The 27,513-nt window shown below is 41.7% G+C and overlaps 1 protein-coding gene across 8 annotated transcripts in view; it reads left to right on the plus strand.

Annotated features, from left to right (window-relative positions):
• Positions 1-27,513, plus strand: part of LOC124144419 (rap1 GTPase-activating protein 1-like) — a 345,341-nt gene that overhangs the window by 90,526 nt on the left and 227,302 nt on the right. For 7 of the 8 annotated variants that reach the window (XR_007223059.1, XR_007223060.1, XM_048402791.1 and 4 more), the window contains exons 2-3: positions 624-899; positions 8,455-8,794. Coding sequence is in view for 6 of the 8 variants with exons in the window: in XM_048402791.1 (XP_048258748.1) it covers positions 624-899; positions 8,455-8,794 (616 nt within the window). In the remaining 2 variants the exon portion in view is untranslated. Of the gene's footprint in view, positions 1-623; positions 900-4,896; positions 5,095-8,454; positions 8,795-27,513 lie in introns of those variants that run through there. The other variant, XM_048402794.1, reaches the window with a different exon arrangement.

Consider the following 27,513-nt stretch of genomic DNA (forward strand, 5'->3'; position numbering starts at 1 on the left):
CTGTGGCTAATGTCTCAATATGGCTGTGATATTACCAATCTCATTAAAATCAGATCTTAGTTCTCGCTACCGCTAAACAAAGATCTAGGGGTCACGTCAAAACGACCTTTCATCCGATCAATCAGAGCGTCGCTTACCAGATTATGAAAGTGACAGTCAGAATGTGATTTCTAATCATGCAGCCTCGAAAACTTTAACATGGGGTATTCCGAACGTTAGTTACAGCTTTAACAACTGAATCCTTACAATCTAGACCATCTATTAGCCATTCCAGAATGTTGTTTGGTTCAGGTTTCACATTTGTAATCGAGAATTTGTCAAAATATGTTTTGAAGCGTAATCGCCAATTTGAAATCAGTGCCGTAAAGCACGAGATAGCTGCCGTCTGATTGGTCATTCCATTGGTCGGTCAAAGTTCGTGCAAGGTCGGCCTGACTTGACCCGTAATGGGATGTCCTCAGATCTTTGTTTAGCGGTGGCGAGAACTGAGGTCTGATTTTAATGAGATTGTGATATTACTGAAAGCAGTGTTAAACCAACTCACTCACTCTTCGCAACTTGAAGTAATAACATCCTGTATTGTCTGATTATTCTAATATTTATGTCTTACATTTTTCTTTCAGGTGATGGAAGGATGGATTATATAGTACCAAACCATAATGGCAATCACTATGGCAACGGAGACTATGCAAATTCTGGAATACCGTACGAGGATCCATGGACTTTGTCCGACCTGGAATACTGTCCATATCTATCCCCGAGTCAACGATTGGCACTGAAGATGAAGTTCTTCCCCAGTGTTGGGTATTACGAGTACTACAATCAACGAGCCTTCGTCTGGGAGGATGGATATTATGAACAACCAGACAGAACATACTCCCCATCTAGTCAGAGGAAAGGTGAGATGCTCCTGAGATTATATATGGGGGCATGGTCGGCCCAGTCTTCTAAGGCGCCGGGATTCGCTGTGCAGAGTTGCATCCCTTTGGCACGCCAGAAACCTATGATTGTGGGTTCGAATCCTGGTTCGCCCCGATTATGTTTCTAGGTTTGTAAGCACCATACCTGTGCTTGTGGGTTTCACCGAAGTGGTAAACTTCTGAGACCTGCATCACTTCGGGCTTTCCTCACACATGAAGCTGACACGCCATGATATAACTGGAATACTGTTAAAAGCGGCGTTAAACCCAACTCACTCACTCACTCCTAAGATTATATACCCCACAATTTGCCAAAGATAATAGAAAATAGGGCTAGGATGAGTCCAAATTTACTACAGAGGTACCCAACCCCCTATTACACGACCCTATACAGGTACCAGCTCTAGGTCTCAAGAGATTGGTACAAAATTTCTGATTGGGACAAGTTTGACAGTAGCCCTGGGAAAATGTATTTAGTTATACGAACAAAATGATATAGTCATGCATACACTGAAGTTTACTGCATGAAGTTATATCTATTTTCAAACATATAAATGTCAGAAGGAATGGGTGCATAGACAGAAAGAAATGAGAACATTTGTCACTTAAAGTGTGACCATAGAGTTCTAGATACTTTTTGTTGTTGAACAATATATCATTTGACTAACAACAGGTCTGGGTGGTCATGTGGGTACCTGGGTCCCACTCAGTACCCACCCGACCCAAGTACCCGAGTTACCTGACCAGCCCTATAACCATGGGGCTGGTAGTCCTGTAACACCCGGGTCCTACTCAGTACCCACCTGACCCGAGTACCCGAGTTACCTGTCCCATCCCTATAACCACGGGTCTGGGTAGTCCTGTGGGTACCCCGGTCCTACTCAGTACCCACCCGACCCGAGTACCCAAGTTACCCGAGCAGCCCTATAACCATGGGTCCGGGTAGTCAAGTAAAAATATTGTGAAGTAGCCCTGTGTATTTGATTAGCAAATCAGCAACTTATTTTGAAATAATAAACGGGCATTCCGTCAACCTTGCCAAACTCCACGATGACAGTTACATAATGATCATTTGCCATCACACTTTCTTGTGGAAGTATCGTGGTATTTTTGAGTCCTATAAAGCTCTCGAACCCACACGACACCAGTTTGCAGGGACTAGACGAATAGTGTTTTTAAATATTTAATTTAAATACCCCCATGTGTAAAAACTAGTGGGTAACAGAAATTTAAATACCCAGATAGAATTACTGATACCCAATGATTTTAAAATGCATGGGTAAAATACCCACAACACCAAAAGCTTATCTGGAGCTCTGGGACTAATAAATTGGAACAGGCTTTAAAGCTTAGTTTTAAATTGTTGCATTGAATGCAATCTTTAAATACCTCAGAATAAAGGGAAATAGATACATTAAAAAAATACCCCTTTTGAATAAAGTAATTATTTTTTCCCAGTTTGACAGTTAAGGCAAGTTGGTTTAGAAACCTAGATAAGTCCCTGAGGTAATTCTTTGCTTTGCTTAAAATAAATACATTTTTAGATGTCTGCAGGTTTTGTTTTCTATTAAGAATCCAAAAGAAATAATTTGGTCAACCCCCAAACTTCAAGTGTTGAAAATATGTTAACAAGAATTATTTGTGTCAAATGAAGATCCTAGCTCCCTTAAAACTGGTTGAATAAATATTATTGTTCCTCCTTGTGACGCTGTATGAATTATTTATGAAAAATTAATTTATTGACAAGTTTAACTATTCTATAACGAGATTACATGATTATTATGCCAGCGTATATATGCATGATACTTAAGACAAGTAGATAGGATTAATGGATTTTATTTACAACTTGTCGGGTGGAGGGGTAGCCTAGTGGTTCGCTCATCATGCCAGGGCCCGGGTTCGATTCCCCACATGGGTACAATGTATGAAGCCCATTTCTGGTACGCCTGACATGAAATATGCTGGAATATTGCTGGAGTGACGTTAAACCATATTGACTCACTCACTGCTTGAACTTCTTCCAATTGTATAAAGGTCGACCTCCTGTTTTAGTCAGGCTAACGACCTTTCTTTAACTTGAACATAGGTAGAATTAGATCAGAAATATTTGCTAGATTTTTGTTGTATAGATCAGTTGCTCAGATATCTCAATCGTTGACAAGCTTATCAAACTGTTCAACATAGATAACAGACATTTGGATCATTTTCCCTCTCAACGTTTGAGAATTTTGTTTTCAGTATCTGTTACAAGTTTGAGTGAAAGCTGTAAGAGTTACCTCCCCTAGTGCACCTGTGCCTGTAGTATAGCACTTTGAGCAGGCCTCAAAGTTGCGACTAAAACGGTCTCCAATGCGACCTAAATTTCAATTTGTCTACTGTCTAGAATTCAGAGGTAGCCAAATGACTACCTTGAAAAATATCTTGTGGCGACTAAATTCTATGGCTACACATATGTAGACACAAAAATAAACGTGTCTGCTACTAATTGTACTCGCAAATAATTCTTCCTAAAGTCAACAATGAACCGAAATGCATAAATATTAATGTAATTAGTATTCTATTTTAGTTGATAGTTTATTGGATAAGCAAGGATATACCTTTGTAATCTAGTAACATAAATTGCATCATTGTTCGAGTCACAAATAACAAAAATCAAGTACAGTTTCCACTAATATACAATTCCAAGACTAGTGCTGTGGCTTGTACATATAATGGTTATTTGATAAAAGATAATTTCAAATGCTTTTGGATACCTACACTATTGGCTTGCCTTCTTGATTTTACCACTGGCTACCTGGGAAAAAAAAGTAGCTAATCTCTACTTTGTACAAATTTAAACTTTGAGACCTGCTTTGGTGTGGAAATCTAGCGCAATAAAATAGGCCTATCATCATCATCATCATCATCATCATCATCATCATCATCATCATTAGTATTTGTTTGGCTCCATTATTATCCTTTGTCTGTCAACATCACACTTAAGGGTACGTTTCACTGAATGGGTAGGACCAGCTTCCAACATGACATACTAATTGTTTTCATTTCTAAACTTGCTTTGGGGTGGTCAGGTAGCCTGATGGTTAAAGCGTTAGCTAGTCATGCCAAAGACCCGGGTTCGACTCCCGACATAGATACAACGTGTGAAGCCCACTCCTGGTGTCCCCCGCCGTGATATTGCTTGAATATTGCTAAAAGCAGCCTAAAACCATACTCACTCACTCACTAAACTCACTAAGAAATGACGAAAAAGTTATGAACAAAATTATGTTCAAAATAGGAATATGTTATCCTGCAAATTTCTACTTTAATTGTCTTTTGAGGTTCATCAGTAAAACAAGAAGAAATATTTACCCCAAATGCTTATGAATATCTGTAGGAACGAAATATGATTTACCAAAATGAAAACAAATTTAATAAAAGAAAGTTTGAACTTTAGACTCATGCTTCTTGTGCCTGTAGTGTTGTTTGTTGTGCGTATCTATCTTGTTTTCCATCAACAGTACTTGGAAATATTGATGACATGAAGGGGACATTTGATTACAGAAGTCTATTGGCTACTATCGGAAATAACATCCAATGGTACAGGAAAGATTAGTCACATGACCCTCTTAACCCTTTTCCTGTTAAGTTTGGAAGTAGTAGTGTATTATTATGAACAGTGTTCCATTTGAACTTTAAGGGGGTTAAACTTGTGAGAACTGGAAGGAAGGATGCGAGCAAAGATGGGGTAAACTTTCTAAAATTGAAGTCACATAAATTAAAAATACTTTTTTTTTAAATATGTGTGTTGTACAATGGCCTTGACTCTTTGTTACAATGACTATTGTGTTTAGGCAGTGGTTGCAGGTGCATTGCAACTTGATGAAAGGATCGTCATGAAAGTGAAGTAAATCAGTGTGTGCCAGATTTCATTTATATGTGTCATCAGTCTCAGATTGATTACAGTCCACGGCTCGGACCTATAAACTAGCCAGTGTTCCTGATGTTCATAAAACCGTCACATCATTCCAATGTGGCAACTGTTTGGATGTCAGGCCAGATTTTAGGAAATAACTAAAAAATGTGCACAGCAGATTTCGTGTAACCCTTGAAAGTTGCTGTTCTGGCTGAGATAAGTTTGTAAATTTTCAAGAAATATTCCGTTTAAATTTCAAAATGGCTTTCCGAAGTGAAGGTATGTAGTCTTAAGTTGATTTTTGTGTTATTGTTGAGAATTTAATTTTGATTTTAACTAGTAATTCATGAATAGATTGTAATTATAAAACAACTTAATATAATTTATTATGTGATATGATTGCTTTGCTCTTCCGTTTTATGGAAAATTCACATTGTATTTTTTTAATTTTTAAGATAAGGGAAATAATTATCAGGATTCTGATGCTGGAATATATTTCTAATCCAGTGAAATCCTGCTAATCTCTGTGATTCTTTTCCATATGAAATTATCTGGATGAACAAATTTATCATATGCTTGACAGTGTTATCGATGCGATAAACCAGTCCGATAAACTTACGTATTACGATCCGACACATATGCAAATGTGGTCACCCAACAGGAACAACTTTTGATCCCAATACATGTAATGTCTGCTTGCTATCAACTATCAACTAACCTTCCCAATAAGATTAGATAGGAGGTTTCCTTTGTGTGGTTGATATCTACAGACAAACATGGCTGCAAATCTTTTGACATTAATATTTGTTTGTATGTTTATTTATTTGTTGTTTTACGCCGAACTCAGCAATATTCCAAATATATGATGGCAGTCTGTGAATAATCGAATCTGGACCAGACAATCCAATGATTGACATCATGAGCATCGATCCATGCAAATGGGATACAATGACATGCATTAACCAAGTCAGCAAGCCTGCCCACCCGATCCTGTTAGTCGCCTTTTATGGCAAGCATAGTCGCCTTTTACGGCAAGCATGGGTTGCTGAAGACCTATTCTACCCCGTATCTTCATGGGTAACACAATGTTTCGTAGTACTCTTTAAGAAATACGCATATAATAATAATAATACACATCTGATGTAAGCATATATTTCAAAACGAGGTGCTCATTAGGCACCATATTTTATATTTCGTAGTTTACTAAAGTGAGGTTTGCAAATTTAAAAAAGAGATAAAAATCTCCGGGATTTTTTAACTTGCTTTTGGTCCTGAAGAGTACGGTAGGTATGGAAAAAAATATTCTGGAGTAACAAAAGTAAAACAACTCAATTTTTCAAGAACATTTTATTATATGGCTTGTGCACAAATGGCAATATGACAATATTCATGTCAGGGTGAAATGCATGAATATTGGCAGCATGGGTGATGATAAAACTGGTCACCACTGCGCTTTGCGTTGCCAAGCTTTGATGGTATCAGGGAGGATTTCAGCAAGAAATATCAGAGTGACTTGCCTTCGCTTTACACTCGCTGAGGAAATGAAACCTCTTTTTGTTTGAACTTTTTATGAATTTCTTAAAGTGCAAAAGGGTAAAAAAAAAATCAACATGTGGACGTTGAAAGAGGGCACATCTGTAAACCAAGAAATAAACAAAATGTCGCCTTATATAGAAGTTGACTTCCATAAATTCTCTCACTTACTCAAAATAAGCTAAGGTGAGGTGAGGTGCTATGGGGTTTAACGTCGCGTCCAAGATTATTCCACTTATATAGCGACGTGCATGCACGTGTGTGTGTGTGTGTGTGTGTGTGTGTGTGTGTGTGTGTGTGTGTGGTGTGTGTGGCTGCTTGTACTAGTCCGGACTGATGCCGATTTACAGTGCTAGCACACTGAGATACCATGCCGCAGTTTAACATGAATACCCCACTCAGACACAGTATACTGACTCCGAGCCGACCAGTCCTTGTTTTAGCCCCTTAATGCCGAGCGCCAGACAGGGTAACAACAAGTACCATCTTTTAACGTCTTTTGGTATGACGCGGCTGGGGATCGTACCCCAGACCTTCCGCTCTCCGGGCGGACGCTTTACCATTAGATCACGGAGGCGGTCTCAAATAAGCTAAGGACTGTGACAGATTAACTATAGTAATGTGAAAGAACCAGATGGTCCTTCATGTCTTTTGAGTAGTATGGTATAGAGTAGACCCCTCGCGTTATCAGACACCTGCGTTAGTCCAATTATGGAATGTAGGTCGGATGATAGTTCAACTAAAGAGGACACGAACATGTACTATATGCAGTGTTCGAAATACCTGCCTGCCCGACCGTCCGAGATGGGTTGATTTCAACTCGGGCTGCCAGTTTTTCAAATCCCCCTGCAGGATGGTCGGGTTATATTTCATATGTGAAAATATTCAAAATATTTCCCGATGATAAGCATTAATTCACATGTAAAGATGAATGATAAAATGTAACCAAAAAGAAATCCCGTTAGCTTATCCTGGGAAACATATGATTATGGTGGGCAGGCAGGTTTTGGTCAGGGCTGGCAAGTATTTCAGCTAGCCAGTCCTGTGGTCTGGCTGAAATTTTGGGGAGTTTCATACCCTGCTATATGTGCACACTTGAGGACGTATGGATGACAGTATATAGTATCATTAATATTTACTGATTTGAATCACTTTGAGTTATGTAGGATTATGACAAGAACCACTTGACTTTCCTGCTTAACTTGGAACACTGAACTGCCATATTTTTATATATTGATTTAGACAGCTAGATATAATTAAGTTGCTATTAGATAAGAACAATCTGGCTACACGTGTTTGAAATGTAATTGTAAACAATTATTAATAACTCAACTCATTTTATTGTGACGTGATTGCTTGTGTATTGTGATATATTTTCGACTGAGTCTTTATTTTATTTCAAATCATTTCCTTTTATTTTTATTTATTTAATTTTTTTTGGAAAATTAACAAACATCCAAAAAATTATGTTTCATGTATGGCAAGACAGTGTTTGAAGCATCCTTACAATCTCAAGTATCTTTCTACAAAATAATGACTTTTTTAAAAACAATTTTTATTTAAGATTTGACTGTCAATTTGTATGACTTCATTGGAGCATGAACCTTCATAGAGTGAGGGTCAAACTGTATGAACATCAGGGCTTGCGAAAGTGAAAGTAAATTCTTATGGTCTTCAGGAAGTTGAAAACGGGCTGTGTTCACTGACATTTGTATTTGTTAGAGATTCGTGAAGATCCGGGTTAGAATCGGTCTTTAGCAACCCATGATTGTTGTAGGAGGTGACAATGCTTGTCGTAAGAGGCGACTAACTGGAGCGGGTGGTCAGGCTCGCTGACTTGGTTGATGCATGTCATCGTATCCCAATTCCGTGGATTGATGCTGATGATGTCTATCACTGGACTGCCTGGCCCAGACTCGATTATTTACAGACTGTCGTCAAAAATTGGAATATTGCTGAGTGTGGTGTTTAGACAACAAACCAATGACAATGAATGTTAGGCCCTTTTTGTCAGCCAAGTCAGGAAAGTGTAGTTTTGAAAACATTGACTCTTGTATTTGTAAGTTTCATGCATTATTTTCTCACCGTTTTTTTAACTTATTTCAGAAGTCCATTTTGATCATGATGATTCCATCCACTTCCGGCGCCATCAGAATTCTCCCAGTCTCCCCCGGCGACGCCCTACAACCTGCCCGCCCAATCAGCCACTTGAACACGGCGTGCCGCCGCCATCACCATTACCCTCGCCTAAAGGAAGAAAGAGCTTCTCGCCATCTTTATTGCGTAAGACCCTCTCGCCTCGCTCAATACGTCGTAAGAAGCTGGAGAATGTGCAGAGGGTGTGGCGTGGGGACGAGCGTTGTAATGGATGTGGCTTTCCCCTGAATGACGAGCGTGTGTCGGTCAAGGGAGACGTCTATCACATCGCTTGTTTCAAGTGCTCAAGGTAGGTGAAAAATGATCAAATGTTTTGTGAAAACGTTATTGCGGCTTTGACATTATTCTTCTCTTTCAGAAGTTTGTGTGATAGAATGGTGTTCATGTTGTTTTGTTTCTCCATGATAATATTATGTCGCAACATTCATAGTTGCATGACGTAAGTTATTATTACTTGCCCGTGAAGAGATCACCCGTTTAATAAACATACAGCTGTATAACACATTGTGTAATACCAAAACGCGTGCTTATGTACACTCGGAACACGTTTCACGAACAAATATTGAAAGCTCTCAACATCCCTTGGCTTATTCAACGACATTGCGGGTGGAGATGAGAGATCACTGAAAGGAGCTTATGCACACTCGATGACCCCAGCAACCTTGTTGCTAGGTTGACGTCACGTGGCATTGTTTCGCCGATGGATCTTGCAATAAAATTCCACAAATTACGTCATCGGGTATTGTGACGTGATTGTAAACTTTGAGGTGCAAGGCCCCGTTCCACAAGGTGATCGTATTGTAGTGCAACGACAGTCATTAGTCTAAGTTAAAGTATGTGAGTTGCGATAAACTTAGCGCTACGAACGGACGCCTGAATTCTAAAGGTGGACCGTTGTATGGTATTTAATTCATACGTTTCAACTTTTGACGTATTTGAAGAATTACTCAATTGGATTATGCCGTGGATCGTGTAGGTGTCAGCCTATTCACACTCAACAGTATTATTCGAAAAACGGTATTAATGGCAAGTAATAAATAAAATACTAAACTCGCTCCCGTGTAAAACCAATTTTATGAAACTCGGAAGCTCGTTTAGTATTCTATATTTATCCAATTGAAAGTACTTCTCTTGGATCTGAGTTTCATATGTGAAAAGGAGTCGGGAATATGTCAAAATATTGCCTTGCGCTCTACAATGAAAATGGGCATTCCACAAATTCCCAAAGTATTTTCAGAAAACTTAAACATGATTTTTCTGAATAAATCACAAAAGGGTCCACCTTTTACATAAAGGTGATGCCATGCAAATACAGCCTGGAACCAGTCTACATGAGGATGTCTTCATTGCACATGTATCATGCTGTCAAGTATCAACAGCTTGGGGCAAATATGTGTACACAAAAAACTGTGACATCACAATTGTGTACACATAAAACTGTGACATCACAATTGTGTACACATCAAACTGACATCACAATTGAGTACACATACAGTTTGACATCACAAATAAGCACACCTAAATCTGTGACGTCACAAGTCTGTAAACACTTATAACTGTTACATCACAATTGTGCACATGATATACTATGACATCACAATTGTGTACACATTAAACTGTGATACCCGGATTTTTCAATATTTATGATGTCCGAATGTGGGCAGGTAACTTTGAAGATGGGCAGGCAACATTTATGGGTCAACTACCTTGTTGGGTTTTAGTGAGGTGAAGTGAGGTGAGGTGAAATTGGGTTTAACGTCGCATCCAAGATTATTGCACTTATATAGCGACGTGCATGTACGTGTGTGTGTTTGTGTGGCTGCTTGTACTAGTCCGGACTGTTGCCGATTTATAGTGCTAGCTCACTGAGATACCATGCCGCAGTTTAACATGAATACCCCACTCAGACACAGTATACTGACTCCGAGCCGACCAGTCCTTGTTTTAGCCCCTTAATGCCGAGCGCCAGACAGGGTAACAACAAGTACCATCTTTTAACGTCTTTTGGTATGACGCGGCCAGGGATCGAACCCTGGACCTTCCGCTGTCCTGTCGGACGCTCTACCACAAGACCACGGAGGCGGTCTTGGGTTTTAGTATTAAAACACTGGTTTCACTTTGACACACAATAACTCTTTCAGCTTCCATACCCAATCACCCCATGTGGGGATTCAAACAGAGTAGGTCCCAAGGACCACTTAGAACGATGCTCATGCTATCAACCAGTGGTTAGCCTAACCGGGACATGATTGTTGGCAGGCAGCCATAATGAAGCCAGGATATTGTTGATTTGATTCGTAAAACAACATGCACTCAATTTCCGAATTTATTTAAAATGACAAAAGTTGTAAAGTTACTTGAATTCATACATGAATTTTCACAGTTGCCTTTGATGTCTTGAACTCAAAGGGGGCATGGGTGGCAATTCTCTGTGCAGAGTTGCGTCCCTTGGGCACGCCAGAAACCTACGATTGTGGGTTCGAATCCTGGTTCGCCATGATTATGTTTCTCGCTTTGTCTGCACCATACCTTTGCGCGTGGGTTTCACCAAAGTGGTAAACGTCTGAGACCTGCATCACTTTGGGCTTTCCTCCCACATTAAGCTGACACGCCGTGATATGACTTGAATACCGTTAAAAGCGGTTTTGAACACAAATCACTCACTAACTAACTTGAACTCAAACCTATGAGTATGAATCTTAACACATTCCAGGAGCAGAAGTAAAAACTTTTCAGTCATTGTCAACTACTTGTATATATGACTGTATTTCCTGAAGACAACTGTGTTTTCCTTCTCATCATTGGATTGGCCATTAATCCAGGTTAGCCAGTGGTCTCTCAAGGGCATTATACCATTGAGGAGTCAGTCCACTGATAGATATGGGAGTTATTCCATCCCCCGATGAGTTAGGCTGAGCCTGCTATATTCATTGATTTTGGTGATCAATTCGTTACTCTCTACTCAATCGGGTCATTTATATTCATTGACTGTCAACTCTTGCTAATCACATGGAACAAGAGGTGGCCATCCTGAAGGGATTTGGAGTAGGTAGATGGGTGGGTGGGTGGGTTGTAGGGTAGGTAGGTAGGTGGGTGGGTCGGTGGGTGGGTCGGTGGGTGAGTAGGTGGGTGGGTAGGTAGGTGGGTAGGTGAGTGGGTAGGTGGGTGAGTAGGTGGGTGGGTAGGTAGGTGGGTGGGTGAGTGGGTAGGTGGGTGAGTGGGTGGGTAGGTGAGTGGGTAGGTGGGTGAGTAGGTGGGTGGGTGAGTAGGTGGGTGGGTAGGTGGGTGAGTAGGTGGGTGGGTAGGTTGGTGGGTAGGTGAGTGGGTAGGTGGGTGGGTAGGTAGGTGGGTAGGTGAGTGGGTAGGTGGGTGGGTAGGTAGGTGGGTAGGTAGGTAGGTGGGTGGGTTGGTGGACCGGTATTTAGGTAGGTAGGTAGGTAGGTGGGTAGGTAGGTGGGTAGGTGAGTGGGTAGGTGGGTGGGTAGGTAGGTGGGTAGGTGGGTGGGTGGGTAGGTAGGTAGGTGGGTGGGTTGGTGGACCGGTATTTAGGTAGGTAGGTAGGTGGATAGGTAGGTGGGTGGGTGAGTGGGTAGGTGGGTGAGTAGGTGGGTGGGTAGGTAGGTGGGTAGGTGAGTGGGAAGGTGGGTGAGTAGGTGGGTGGGTTGGTGGACCGGTATTTAGGTAGGTAGGTGGGTGGGTAGGTGGGTGGGTGAGTGGGTAGGTGGGTGAGTAGGTGGGTGGGTAGGTAGGTGGGTAGGTAGGTAGGTAGGTGGGTGAGTGGGTAGGTGGGTGAGTAGGTGGGTGGGTAGGTAGGTGGGTAGGGAGGTGGGTGGGTTGGTGGACCGGTAGGTAGGTAGGTAGGTAGGTGGGTGGGTGGTTATTTGGGTAGGTAGGTAGGTAGGTCACAGTCATTTCTTGGAATTCTCGTTCAGTGGTACAAGCTCTGCATTCTATCCGTTTCTGTCATAGTTACACATTTTCCACATTTGCCTTTATCATTAATTGACCATTGTTCCATAGTTTTCATTTCCTTCACATTCTTTGTTTTTTCTGTCAGATTTTTATTGATTAGTTTCCCTGTTTTTTCATGTTGCACATCAACAATATACAGGAACATCGCTCGTTAACAAACCCAAACATTTGTTCCTGTCAACCGGAACCTTTAACTACAGGGTCAGAACATTTTTGCTGCAATTTTATGTATTTAATCCTGCTATTTTTTCCGGGTCGAAACTAAATTTGGGGCCGAACAAAAACATGCTTACATGCCAGCCCTTAAAAAATATAAAATGGAATAATTAAAAAGCACCATTTTCTGTATTTTGCCCACTGCAAACCTGCTTGTTAGCCCACAAATTGTATAGCATTTGACCTTCTGCATGACAGTTGAGACAAGCTAAATGAGCACATCACATATGTAAACCAGGATAACATTTAAAAGAGCTAACAAAATAATCTGAAGTGTACACAATTTATGTCATCTTCCAACAAGGCTGTTGTACACGTGCGGTATTTCCAAGATTCATGGCAATTCATACGTTTTATATTCAGGAACACACACACACACACGCACGCACGCACGCACGCACGCACGCACGCACGCACGCACGCACGCACGCACGCACGCACGCACGCACGCACGCACGCACGCACGCACGCACGCACGCACGCACGCACGCACGCACGCACGCACGCACGCACGCACGCACGCACGCACGCACGCACGCACGCACGCACGCACGCACGCACGCACGCACGCACGCACGCACGCACGCACGCACGCACGCACGCACGCACGCACGCACGCACGCACGCACGCACGCACGCACGCACGCACGCACGCACGCACGCACGCACGCACGCACGCACGCACTCACACACACACACACACACACACACACACACACACACACTGGCACACACACACTGACTGACACACACACACTGACTGACACACAGACACACACACACACTGACACACACAGACACACTGACACACACACACACACACACACACTCACGAATGAATGAATGATAATGGAACACATTCATTATACACCAACCACTGCCATGTTTGTTTGATGCTACTAATAAAGCCACATTCGACAGCATCACAATTTGAAAATATAGGACAATAAGGCTCATCAAAAGCAGAAATAATTTCCCTGCATGGATTTGTATGGTTTAATATGATTAAACCTTGAAATTGAATATCAAAGCGATGCATAAACGTCGAAAATTGGGCATGAACATTGGAAAAGTACTTTGTCCCACTTTTTAATTATTTATTGAACCTAAATGTGAATATTTTAATTTGATAAAATTTCTTTTAATATTTCCTGTCAGGTACCTTCATTTATTTGTTTGTTTCAGAATGTATTCTTGTAAAAACATGCTTTCTTTTTTAAAAAATGTTTTCATTTCAATAACAGAACTCTTGAAATGACAGTCAATGAGGAATATGTATTTTAGGTCATTATAATTCTAAATCAAGCTGCAGTTTAATGTCAAGAAGCACTTGACATAAATATTTTAACATCAAACAGATAAACTTGAAATTGGAACAGCAACAGTTTTTGTGTAAAATCAATAGTTTTGAAATTACTACAAATAGAAATAACAGTTTTAGAAGAAAACAAGGACACAACGTGAGAAACATGCTGCCTTAATGAATGGATGGAGTGAGTGAGTGCGCAGTTTAATTCGGCTTTTAGCAATAGTCCAGCTGTTTTATCTATCTCTCTCACTCACTCACTCACTCACTCACTCACTCACTCACTCACTCACTCAGGTTCGATCACAGGTCACATTTAAAGATGGTACTTGTTGCTACCCTGTATTGCGCTCGGCATTAAGGGGCTAAAACAAGGACTGGTCGGCTCGGAGTCGGTATACTGTGTCTGAGTGGGGTATTCATGTTAAACTGCGGCATGGTGTCTCAGTGAGCTAGCACTATAAACTGGCATCAGTCTGGACTAGTGCAAGCAGACACACACACGTACATGCACGTCACTATATAAGTGCAATAATCTTGGATGCGATGTTAAACCCAATTTCACCTCACTCACTCACTCCCTCGTTCACTAGGTTGAATTCTCATATGTGGAGTAAACATACTTGGTATTCCCTAAAGCTAAATTTAGCTCATGCATTACAACTCACTCACTCACTCACTCACTCACTCACTCACTCACTCACTCACTCACTCACAACCTGGAATTGAACCACCCAAACCAAACATGACATGATGTGGGGCAGGTTTTAGATGTGGACAGTTGCAGGATGGCAATCTAATGACAGTCTAATGACAGTCTAATGACTAATCACTCATGCAAGTGATACGGTAAGCTCAAATGTTTGATAATGTACTTATTTGTCATCAATGGGGGAGTGGATAGAAATGGAATGAAGAATCTACCTGCAAAAACACAGGTACCTCTTGAAAAAACTTTGATGCAAACCTTTGGAGCTAGAGGCTGATGTCCCAGCTCGCATGTGGATGAAACAAGCCGGACAGGCTGGGTGGGTGTAAACAAACACCCATAAACCAACGTCTGTCTCATTACCATCAAGTTATTGACAAGTGTGATGGACAAGCAAATAGCCCAGTCCAACGATCACAATATGACAATGACAATGCAACTCTTTGTAATTTCCCTGAAAAGCATCCTACTTGTGAGTCATGTCGTACTTTGTTGTCTATCAAACACAGAGTGTTGGTGGAGCCTTGGCAGTGATTTTTGTCGGTCATTAAAATGACAAGGGGCCACTTAACGTCAAAACTGAAAGTGTGGTCAAACAATGGCTGGCGGTTTCCAGTTTCTTTTCAGGGTCAAATATTTTATAATGCACAACTTTCAGTTTGACTTTTGAGTGGTGTGTTTGTTTATTGTTGGGTGAAGAGTTTTTTTAAGTTTGTGTGAAATGCGGTCAGTTGTTAGCAAAGAGTTGATGTTAACAAGGAATTATTTTAAGCTCTATCAATTGTGTCCTGATGTGGTAAATTTGGACAAGTTTGGATATTCAGTGTATTTCAGTTGTAGATCCGGGAGATGGGTCAGGTTACCCCAACAGCCGAGTTTGATTCTGGTACTTTTCATGGTGTGTGTGCTCCGGGGCATGTACACTGGTGTAGATCTGTGTTGAAGTGTGAGCGTAACATTGATCTTAGCGATAAGATGGTTTTGTGGAAGTGACATTAGCTACGACTAGTGTAAGTCTGTGTTGAAGTTAAACTTGCGCTCCATTTCACAAAGTGATCTTAGCTGCGACTAGTGTAAGTCTGTGTTGAACTTAGACTGTTACAATCATCTAAATGCAGAGATCAGATTGTGGAACAGGGCCTGATACATTCCTGCGGAGTTTGTATTATGACAGGGATCATTGATAAAGCTACCAACTGCTGCTTTGTGGAGCCCAGGCGAGATGACTGGTTTGTTAAGCCAAGGCGAGATGGCTGGTTTGTCGCGTCCAGGCGAGATGACTGGTTTGTCCGGCCCAGGCGAGATGACTGGTTTGTTGAGCCCAGGCGAGATGACTGGTTTGTCGAGCCCAGGCGAGATGACTGGTTTGTCGAGCCCAGGCGAGATGACTTGTTTGCCGAGCCCAGGCGAGTTGACTGGTTTGTCAAGCCAAGGTCAGATGACTGGTTTGACCCGCCCAGGCGAGATGACTGGTTTGTCCCGCCCAGGCGAGATGACTGGTTTGTCCCGCCCAGGCGAGATGACTGGTTTGTCGAGCCCAGGCGAGATGACTGGTTTGTGGAGCCCAGGCGAGTTGACTGGTTTGCCGAGCCCAGGCGAGTTGACTGGTTTGACGAGCCCAGGCGAGATGACTGGTTTGTCCCGCCCAGGTGAGATGACTGGTTTGTCCCGTCCAGGCAAGATGGCTGGTTTGTCAAGCCCAGGTGAGATGACTGGTTTGTGGAGCCCAGGCGAGTTGACTGGTTTGTCCCGCCCAGGTGAGTTGACTGGTTTGTGGAGCCCAGGCGAGATGACTGGTTTGTCCCGCCCAGGCGAGATGACTGGTTTGTCCCGCCCAGGCGAGATGACTGGTTTGTCCCGCCCAGGCGAGATGACTGGTTTGCCGAGCCCAGGCGAGTTGACTGGTTTGTCCCGCCCAGGCAGATGACTGGTTTGTCCCACCCAGGCGAGTTGACTGGTTTGTCAAGCCAAGGCGAGATGACTGGTTTGCCGAGCCCAGGCGAGATGACTGGTTTGTGGCGCCCAGGCGATATGGCTGGTTTGTGGAGCCCAGGCGGTTGACTGGTTTGTCAAGCAAAGGCGAGATGGCTGGTTTGTCCCGCCCAGGCGAGATGACTGGTTTGTGGAGCCCAGGCGGTTGACTGGTTTGTCGAGCCCAGGCGAGATGACTGGTTTGTCCCGCCCAGGCGAGATGACTGGTTTGTCGAGCCCAGGCGAGATGACTGGTTTGTCCCGCCCAGGCGATATGGCTGATTTGTCAAGCAAAGGCGAGATGGCTGGTTTGTCCTGCCCAGGCGAGATGAATGGTTTGTCCCGCCCAGGCGAGATGACTGGTTTGCCCCACCCAGGCGAGATGACTGGTTTGTCCCGCCCAGGCGAGATGACTGGTTTGTCCCGCCCAGGCGAGATGACTGGTTTGCCCCACCCAGGCGAGATGACTGGTTTGTCCCGCCCAGGCGAGATGACTGGTTTGTCCCGCCCAGGCGAGATGAATGGTTTGTCCCGCCCAGGCGAGATGGCTGGTTTGTCCCGCCCAGGCGAGATGACTGGTTTGTCCCACCCAGGCGAGATGACTGGTTTGCCAAGCCCAGGCGAGATGACTGGTTTGTCCCACCCAGGCGAGATGACTGGTTTGCCCCACCCAGGCGAGATGGCTGGTTTGTCGAGCCCAGGCGAGATGACTGGTTTGTCCCACCCAGGCGAGATGACTGGTTTGCCCCACCCAGGCGAGATGACTGGTTTGTCCCACCCAGGCGAGATGACTGGTTTGTCCCACCCAGGCGAGATGACTGGTTTGTCCTGCCCAGGCGAGATGAATGGTTTGTCCCGCCCAGGCGAGATGACTGGTTTGCCCCACCCAGGCGAGATGACTGGTTTGCCCCACCCAGGCGAGATGACTGGTTTGTCCCACCCAGGCGAGATGACTGGTTTGTCCTGCCCAGGCGAGATGAATGGTTTGTCCCGCCCAGGCGAGATGACTGGTTTGCCCCACCCAGGCGAGATGACTGGTTTGCCCCACCCAGGCGAGATGACTGGTTTGTCCCACCCAGGCAAGATGGCTGGTTTGTCAAGCCCAGGCGAGATGACTGGTTTGTGGAGCCCAGGCGAGATGACTGGTTTGTCCCGCCCAGGCGAGATGACTGGTTTGTCGAGCCCAGGCGAGATGACTGGTTTGTCCCGCCCAGGCGAGATGACTGGTTTGTCGAGCCTAGGCGAGATGACTGGTTTGTGGCGCCCAGGCAAGATGACTGGTCTTACATGGCGCTGTAGTATACGTGCTAGCTTGAATATGTCTGACAGAAACTCATCCACTTTACAAAAGGTGTTTTCAAAATGTACATTTCAGCCATGACTTTTCTTGAGTGACACCACATTTCTTGAGTGAGTGAGTGAATGAGCGAGCCAGTGAGTGAGTGAGTGAGTGAGTGAGTGAGTGAATGAGCGAGCCAGTGAGTGAGTGGGCCAGTGAGTGAGTGAGTGAGTGAGTAAATGAGCGAGCCAGTGAGTGAGTGAGTGAGTGAATGAGCGAGCCAGTGAGTGAGTGAGTAAATGAGCGAGCCAGTGAGTGAGTGAATGAGTGAGTGAGCCAGTGAGGGAGTGAGCCAGTGAGTGAGTGAGTGGGTAAATGAATGAGTGGGCCAGTGAGTGAGTGAGCCAGTGAGGGAGTGAGCCAGTGAGTGAGTGAGTGGGTAAATGAATGAGTGGGCCAGTGAGTGAGCCAATGAGTGAGTGAGTGAGCCAATGAGTGAGTGAGTGAGTGAGTGAGCCTTTCGGGGATACCAAGTATGTTCTTTTTACATATGAGAATTCAACCTAGGTTTTTGGTATGACAAGTGATCAGGTCTTATCAACAAAAAGGATCCAGAGACCTGAAACCAACACTCAAAAGATGCCATGTTACAAGTGTCTAAATGTCAAACATTCCGATAGCGTGAACAGTTCAGATTAAATCCATCAGATATTTGCATTATGTTGCATTATGTTTGCATTAGCCCCTTAATGCCGAGCGCCAGACAGGGAAACAACAAGTACCATTTCTTAACGTCCTTTGGTATGACGCGGCTGGGGATCGAACGCCAGACCTTCCGCTCTCCGGGTGGACGCTCTACCACAAGACCACGGAGGGGGTGGTAGTGATGATAATGATGATGCTTTGTAAGCTCTCGTTGACACAATGATTTAGGAGTTAAGTATATCTTAGTATTTGGGTCACCTCACTTTAAAAAGACAAACAAATAATTGAAATGGGCATGTTATGTTACATTTAGGGATTGAAACATCGTGCGTGATTATCCACTTTGAAAAGGAGGATGTATATGATCATATTTATGCTCATGCTGTCAACCCCTGGTTTGTCTTGACACTCTGTTTATGGTTAGCTAGGTTGCCATGTTAAAGCAGTTACTCTCCTCATTTATGAATATACATTCACTCACAAGGTATGAATAGATTGTTTAGCTTGATTCCCCTAATAATAACATATTTCTTACTATTAGATATATAAAAAATTAATAAATGTTTTTTTTATAAATTTCATTGCTTTATCATCATACAACTCAAACTATCATTCACTAGGTACACATGGATTGTTTGGCTTTATTCTCCTAAAAATAACACATTATTTACTATAAGAAATTACTGACTTAATATGAATATATTTTTTAGAAAATTTCATTGCTTTATCATTATGTAACTTATGACACAATGATTCAAAATATATATCTCACTTTTCCTTGTTGAGGTGAATCGGTACTAACTTGATAATGTAACTTCAAAAAGTGACTATAGAGGCGTGAATATATCTATCCTATGTGATTCACATCATAACTGTTCACGCAGGGGGGTCCCTGACCTGACCTGTATGCTTGCACCTGAGCACACCTGTTTGCTCGTTAGGACAGGTAAGTGTTCACTCAATTACCTAGCTGTGTTGCTGGTACAATCCTTGAGCTTTCCATATTTTCCCTTGACTCCTTTGTGTCCTTCGGGGTTTAATTTTAATCCGGAAATAGTATGACGGCTCAGTTGTGATGTGAATCCCTTGTAATGTATGAAAGTGAGCAGGTTCAGCTGACCTCTTCTGACCTTTTCCAAATTGACCTTGCATGACCTCACCTTTGAAAACGTTATGTTTAAGTCCAGGGCCCCATTCCACAAAGCGATCTTAGTGCTAAGACGATCGAAACTCCCATACTTTAACATTGACTTGCAACAGTTGTAGAGTTACTATTGCTTTGTGGAAAGGAGCCAAGGGATACGACATATATAGGGTTAATGGTTGATACAGACATGTGGAATGGTAATATTATTCCATATATTGCGTAGCAATACCAATTCAGCAAAGACCTGCAGTTTCATGGCATTTAACATTATTTTTAACAATAAACTGAAGTTTGTGGGTAAAAGCAGAATTAAATCTATTTTTAGCAGATAACCATGTTGGAACTTCCCACTAAAGATCTTCTGGAACAGAATCACTTCCGACTACTAAAAGTTGCTGGAATATTGGTAAAAGCGACGTAAAACCTCACTCACTCACTCACTCACTCACTCACTCACTCACTCACTCACTCACTCACTCACTCACTCACTCGCTCGCTCGCTCGCTTATTCAACAGGTCCCTATATTAAGTTGTTGTTCTTGTTTGTTTGTTGTTTAACACCACACTCAGCAATATCCCAGCTATATGACGGCGGTCTGTAAATAATCGAGTCTGGACAAGACAATCCAGTGATTGACATCATGAGCATCGATCCATACAATTGGTATACAATGACATGGATCAACCAAGTCAGCGAGTCTGACCACCCGATCCTGTTCGTGGCCTTTTACGACAAGCATGGGTTGCTGAAGACCTATTCTACCCCGGATCTTCACGGGCCTCTATAAAGTACATTCATCATAGGTGGCCCAGTGGTCTAAGGCACCACAATTCACTGTACAGAGTTGCATTACTCAAGGAGTGGGTGAGTGAGTGAGGGAGTTGGGTTTAACGCCGCTTTAAGCAGTATTCCAGTTACATCACGGCATGTCAGCTTAATGTGGAAGGAAAGCCCGAAGGGATGCAGGTCTTAGATGTTTACCACTTCGGTGAAACCCACGAGCACGGGTATGGTGCTGACAAAGCCAGAAACATAATAGGGGCGAACCGGGATTCGAACCCACAATCATTGGTTTCTGGCGTGCCCAAGGGATGCAACTCTGCACAGTGAATCACAATGTCTTAGACGACTGGGCCACCCGCGCCCCCACATTACTCAGTGACTGTGAGTTTACACCCCTGATTTATCCAGGGTAAATTTCTAGGTTTGTCAGAGCGGTAGAAGCATTCCTGGGTCTCACCAAAGTGGAAACGTCTAAAACCTGCATCGCTTTAATCCTTGCTCCAACATGTAAAAGACATACCGTATTCAATGTAATAAGCACCCAGGGCGCTCTCAAAATTAAAAATAGGGGGCTCTTATTAGAATATAATTTTGGTGAGATTAAAAACGAGGTTGAAAGATTGTAAATTTTGTGGTTTATGCTGACAGCCTGAAATGATATAAAAGAAGAATCTGTGTGTATTATACACGATAGATATATTTTCGAGAATTTAATTGCCCATAATTAAGGTCGCATATAACAAACGAGTGCATATTACACACGAATAAATAAGACTTGTGTTCATTGATCAATCGGAAAGGGTGCTAACTGGGATTGTTCACTAACCAATATATTAGCAAATATCGCCGTGGGTGCTTATTAGAGCGGGGCGCTTATTACATCGAATACGGTATTGTACTGAAATATTTTTCAATGCTGTCGTAAGCCAAACTACTCACTCACTTACTCATTCATGAGAAACATTTCGTTAGATCCAAACTGCCCCAGAAACAAGGAAATCTTCAACAGAAAATACAAACATCGATCATTTCATGGTGATTGTAGACACTTATACAACACAGCCAATATATCTTCAGGTTTCAACATTTTAGAATTTCCACAAATGGAAGCAGGATGTTTAACAATGGTCGGCCAAAATGAAATCTTCATCAATGGAGGAAGGAAATTGGCCATTAAGAACATGGGGATCAATGTATCGAGCATGTGTCAACCCCTTCTGTAAATGGTGTGTCCAGTTTGTAAACGAACAAGTCATAATATCAACAATAATGTTTGGATTTCCGCCTATAATGATCTGTGTCAATGGCACTGTTAACAGCGACTATTTTAACACTACACAACCTCTTTGTTCATGCTGTGAGGGAATCTAGGAGGAAGTGTAAAATATGAAATAGGGGATTTTATGAATTTGGAATATTTTCCAAAATCAATAAATTTGTGTCCAGGCTTTTGTGTAAAGAATGTGACTCAAAATATAAATTTTGGAAATATTTTTTATACATGTGCGTCATTTTTGTGGATGGGTTTCATGAATAGTGTCAGTCATTTGGTTATACTTTGTTCATTCATGTAATTCTGAAATGTATGTACCTGGTTTAAATAAGACCTTTTAAAAAAATATATTTGTACTTTTTGTTTAGGAGGACCTTTTTGCGCAAATTGCACAACCTTTCTTAAAATCATTACCATGCTAGCTCTTAATAAAAAACGGGGCGGTCGGGTAGCCCAGTGGTTAAAGCGTTCGCTCGTCACGCCGAAGACCCGGGTTCGAATCCCAACATGGGTACAATGTGTGAAGCCCATTGCTGGTGTCCCCAGCCGTGATATTGCTGGAATATTTCTAAAAGCGGCGTAAAACCAAACTCACTCACTCACACACTCCTACTAAAAAAATGAAACAGTTAAAATTGATGTAAATATGAATTGATATTTGCACCTTGATATCTTGGACATAAACTTGGTAGGGAAATATAATACTATTATGTAAATAATGTCTTGTTGTTTCCAAGCAAGAAATACATTTTCTAACCTGTGCCTAATTTTAATTGATCACGAAGTACAAAGAACAAACAATACCTTGAAAAAAGTCAACCAGAATAAATTACCTTCTTTGAAGAGCTCTTTTATGTTTGTGTGTGAGTTTCGATGACACTTTTTATGACCTCCCTTTGATTGTTTACCTGTCAGTGCAACAGGTGCATCGTGTGCAGGTATATGTTTCACAGGTAAATGTTGGAAACTTGGTTAGACTAACGCTTAGTCTTGATGATAGAAACGGATAACTCCATTTACATTGAAAAGTAGCCCTAGTGATTGGAGATTCAGATCCTGGGGAAAAGCTAGACTTCATTTGAGTCTTTTGCATTACAGTTAAGCTTGGTGGGAAAATGTTGGAAACTTCGTTAGAATAAGGCTAAGTCTCTGAAAATATATAATTTGGATAGAAAGAAATAATTCCATTAAATTGAAAAGGATTCAGAACCTGTAGATAATCTAGACTTGCTTCATTTGGGTCTTTAGTATTACAGGCTGGGTGGAAGGGAAAATAATATGGTTCAGGGACTGTGAGACAGGCTAGAAACTCTGTTTGAGGGTTCTCTCCTCATGGAGTTGGGAAAATTGAGCTGAATGATCACTGCAGAGGTTTCCCAACAAGGGTGTCAGTGTGAATGAAGACACACTCACCATTTGAATTTTAGTGAGTGAGTGAGTTGGGTTTAACGCCACTTTTAACAGTATTCCAGTGATATCACGGCATGTCAGCTTAATGTGGGAGGAAAGCCCGAAGTGATGCAGGTCTTAGATGTTTACCACTTCAGTGAAACCCACGAGCACGGGTATGGTGCTGACAAACCTAGAAACATAATCGGGGCGAACTGGGATTCGAACCCACAATCAAAGGTTTCTGGTGTGCCCAAGGGACGCAACTCTGCACAGCGAATCGTGGTGCCTTAGACGACTGGGCCACCTGTGCCCCCCCGCCCCCCCCCCGCCTCATTTGATTTTAATATGGTGATGGTGAAGATGATGATACAGTGAGGGTATAGGGTTTAGTTGACGATGAATTGTATAGATAACTCCTCATGGTAATTCAAGAAATTCTGTTATGACGACGATGCTGCTGCTGCTGCTGATGATGATGATTATGATGATGATGATGATACAGCGAGGGTATAGTTGATTGTGACTTGGAATAGATAACTCCTCAAGAATAGGAGGTAATTCAAGAAATTCTGTTATGATGATAATGATGATGATGATGAGAATTCTGTGATGATGATGATGAGAATTCTGTGATGATGATGATAATTCTGTGATGATGATGATGATGATGATGAGAATTCTGTGATGATGACGATGAGAATTCTGTGATGATGATGATGAGAATTCTGTGATGATGATGATGAGAATTCTGTGATGATGATGATGATGAGAATTCTGTGATGATAATGATGAGAATTCTGTGATGATGATGATGAGAATTCTGTGATGATGATGAGAATTCTGTGATGATGATGATGAGAATTCTGTGATGATGATGAGAATTCTGTGATGATGATGATGAGAATTCTGTGATGATGATGATGATGATGATGAGAATTCTGTGATGATGATGATGATGATGATGAGAATTTTGTTATGATGATGATGATGATGATGATGATGGACAATACAGAAAGATTTTGACTGGGAGGGAATGTAAATCCCTTTAGTAATTCAAGAAACTCACTTGCCAACTCTCTCAGGTGTGTAACTGTGGTTGTGGCAAGTGGATTAAACTAAATTGTTTTACAGCAAAAGTAATGGTTGAGCTGATCATGACCTCACAGCCATGATACTAACACAGCTCTGGATCTGCACCCAATACCCTTACAATTAGACTCCGTCGGTAACCGGAGATGACATCAAGGTGTATGTGAAGTACCTTGTAACATTATTGAAGTGGCAGTAATTGACAGTAAGGTTGGGGGTTATTGTAGGGTGTTTGTCTGACAGCCAGGTGAGATAACGAGCTTTCCAGCAAGGTGAGTTGATATTGTAACAAGGCGAGAACTACCTACGATATTAATGCGAGGCAATTGTGACAGTGCTGTGGCAGTGTGGGCACAGTGTGGCATCTGACTGACTCGCGACCTGTTGATCAACAGCGCGAGTATTTATCCGGCAATTTGTAAGTGTGTTCTCTGCGTCCACTACAACCTGCCGTTGTGCTGATGATTTCAAATATTTGTTGTCAAACATCTCAGGATCAATACCATTCAGAGGCTGGAATCACCTGTGGTGTGTTCGTATGTTTTGGCGAATTCTTTCCCCAGTGCTTGAGTATCGATTTAACTTTCTCGTGTGTCAATAACTGTTTGGTGCTTTGTTCAAATCTCAAACAGCAACGGTTAAAACATTTGAACATATTTCACCATTTCTAAATCAGACATTACCGAGCGGTGTCACTCCTCTCCGAGGACCAGAATTGATATCAGGATATATATAGGTGGACATCGAGTGTGGAAAAATTTAACAAGGGGTTGGCTGATTTAAACAATTCTCATGTGACAAGGGGTGATTATGGTGGCAAGAAGACCCTATAGAAGCATTGGGTAATGTTTACATGTAGAGGTGTGGTGAAAAATTATGTTTGGAAGACATTTATCATTTTTCAAGGTGAAGACAAACCAATATTTTCTTTAAGTTATATGAGGTAGTTGACGTGGTAAAGAGTTTCATGGAGATTTTGTCTCCGGAAACTTGTCGTGAATTTGAACACCTGGTAATTCCTCACAAAGGGGGCTTTCTTTAAGTGTCGGAGTACAAAGACATTTTTAAAGGTGTATCTTGCTCATGGATTTATTACAAGGTTGAAGAAATATGTTCCTGAAGTGGAATCTTAGAGGTGCTGAATATAGCTGAAAATTCTGAAATGGAATATTTCAAAGTTTGACATTTTTATATCCGTGGAGTATTTCCAGTGTGGCAATGTCCTTGTTTTCACTGAGGATGGAAGAGCTCGCGTGAAACCTGAGCGCTTCAGCTTCAAGTAGCCATCGAATGAAGAGGAGGATACCTGAGAAGAATTTAACGATTCTGAGATGTAATCAGAAGACGACGCTGTGAAATAGAGTCAAGTTGATGTGGATTAGGAGGAATACGAAGTTGAATGAGGATTGATTCAGCCCTGTGTAGATCTGGAAGGATTTGCTCGTGAGGAGTTTCTGTCCGGCCAAGGTGTTTCGACCCCCTTGAAATGATTATCTCGTTACAGAGATGAGTGAAAACCATGTAATGGATAGGTACTGAGAAATTTGTCACAGGTGAGAACAAACATTCACTAATTTCAAATATGTTATGAATACAATTTTTAGTTGATTCAAATACTTAAGGACTCTCAGTTTCCAAGTTTTTTTTGTGTGAGATGTTTAATTTGAATTGAAAAAATATATTTTATTTTAAAAAACTAATTTTAGATTTTGGTAAAAAAATTAAGTTTCAATTATATTTTATTTTTTTAATGAAATTATCGCTTTTTAATACTTCTGACAAAGGATTAAATGTAAAACATATTAAAAAGATGTAAGATGTCCTTTTCTATTAAAGAAATGCATAGGATAACCTAAAATTGGAATCTGAAAAATTGGCGTCTGATTTTTAAAGTATGGAAAATCATATCCAAATAAGGTAATGAATTTATATTATTCTTAAATGTTAATCCATAGTGTTCTCATTATTTGTTTCTTAAACTTATGAACATTTATTATTGTCAGAAACAGTAAAATGGAATAACATTACTTTTGCACAGATGTTTATTAATGGAACCTGTAAGTTAATATATGCCAGGCAACGAGAGAGACATATCAGATCAATAAGATATCTTGACACACACAGAAGCAAGAAATGAACATATGATCGTCATTGCTTGGAGGTATTGGATATTTTGATCTTATTAGATTTATGTACATTAAGGCAATTCTCCTTAGTAAATCTCTTGGCAAGACTATCTGAGATCGTGTTACCTCAGAGATGAGGCTTCATGACAATGTCAGAGCCTCTATGTATCATAGGTAGACAATGTAATTCCATCACATGAATGATACTTTTCTTCTAGTCCTCATGCCAATGATAGTGATTTTGTAGTGTGTAGGAGCACATATACCTCTGACAGCAGAATTCTTAAGTATTATTGTCATTTAATTTGAACTGATATTCGAGTAGTTTTATTATGGAATTTTGCCTGTAGGCAGAGAACATAATGTTGAATCCTACTTGAATCTAATATAAATCGACTTAAAAACTAACTAATCTATCAAGTTACAATATTGAAATATTTTTAACATTTATTTGAAATTTACTGATTCCTAAATAGCTAACACTATCAAATGTATATTCTATCAAATACTATATCTTGAGGGGAAATAAAAATCAATAACATTTGTATAATTTTTAGCAAAATATTCCTTTTATAGTTCTTGTGAAAATAAAATTGAAGTCAAATCATGATTATCATCTCGAGTGAGTGAGTATGGTTTTATGTCGCTTTTAGCAATATTAGAGCAATGTCACGGCGAGGGATGACAGAAATGGGCTTTACACATTGTGACTACCCATGTCGGGAATCGAACCTGGGTCTTCGGCGTGACGTGACGTGACGTGACCACTAGGCGACCCCACCGACCCTCATTATCTTGACAAAGGAAGGTGTGTGGATCATCTAAGGTACTGTCATTCGCAGGGTTATGTCCCCTTCTTGTGACAGAATCCAATAATCATGGGGGCAGTCGGGTAGCCTAGTGGTTTCAGCGTTCGCTCGTCACGCCGAAGACCTGGGTTCGATTCCCTACATGGGTACAATGTGTGAAGCCCATTTCTGGTGTCCCCCGCCGTGATATTGCTGGAATAATGCTAAAAGCGGCGTAAAATCAAACTCAC

This window comes from Haliotis rufescens, unplaced genomic scaffold (assembly GCF_023055435.1).
Source record: "Haliotis rufescens isolate VD_foot unplaced genomic scaffold, xgHalRufe1.0.p SCAF_29, whole genome shotgun sequence".
Taxonomy (NCBI): Eukaryota; Metazoa; Mollusca; class Gastropoda; order Lepetellida; family Haliotidae; genus Haliotis; species Haliotis rufescens.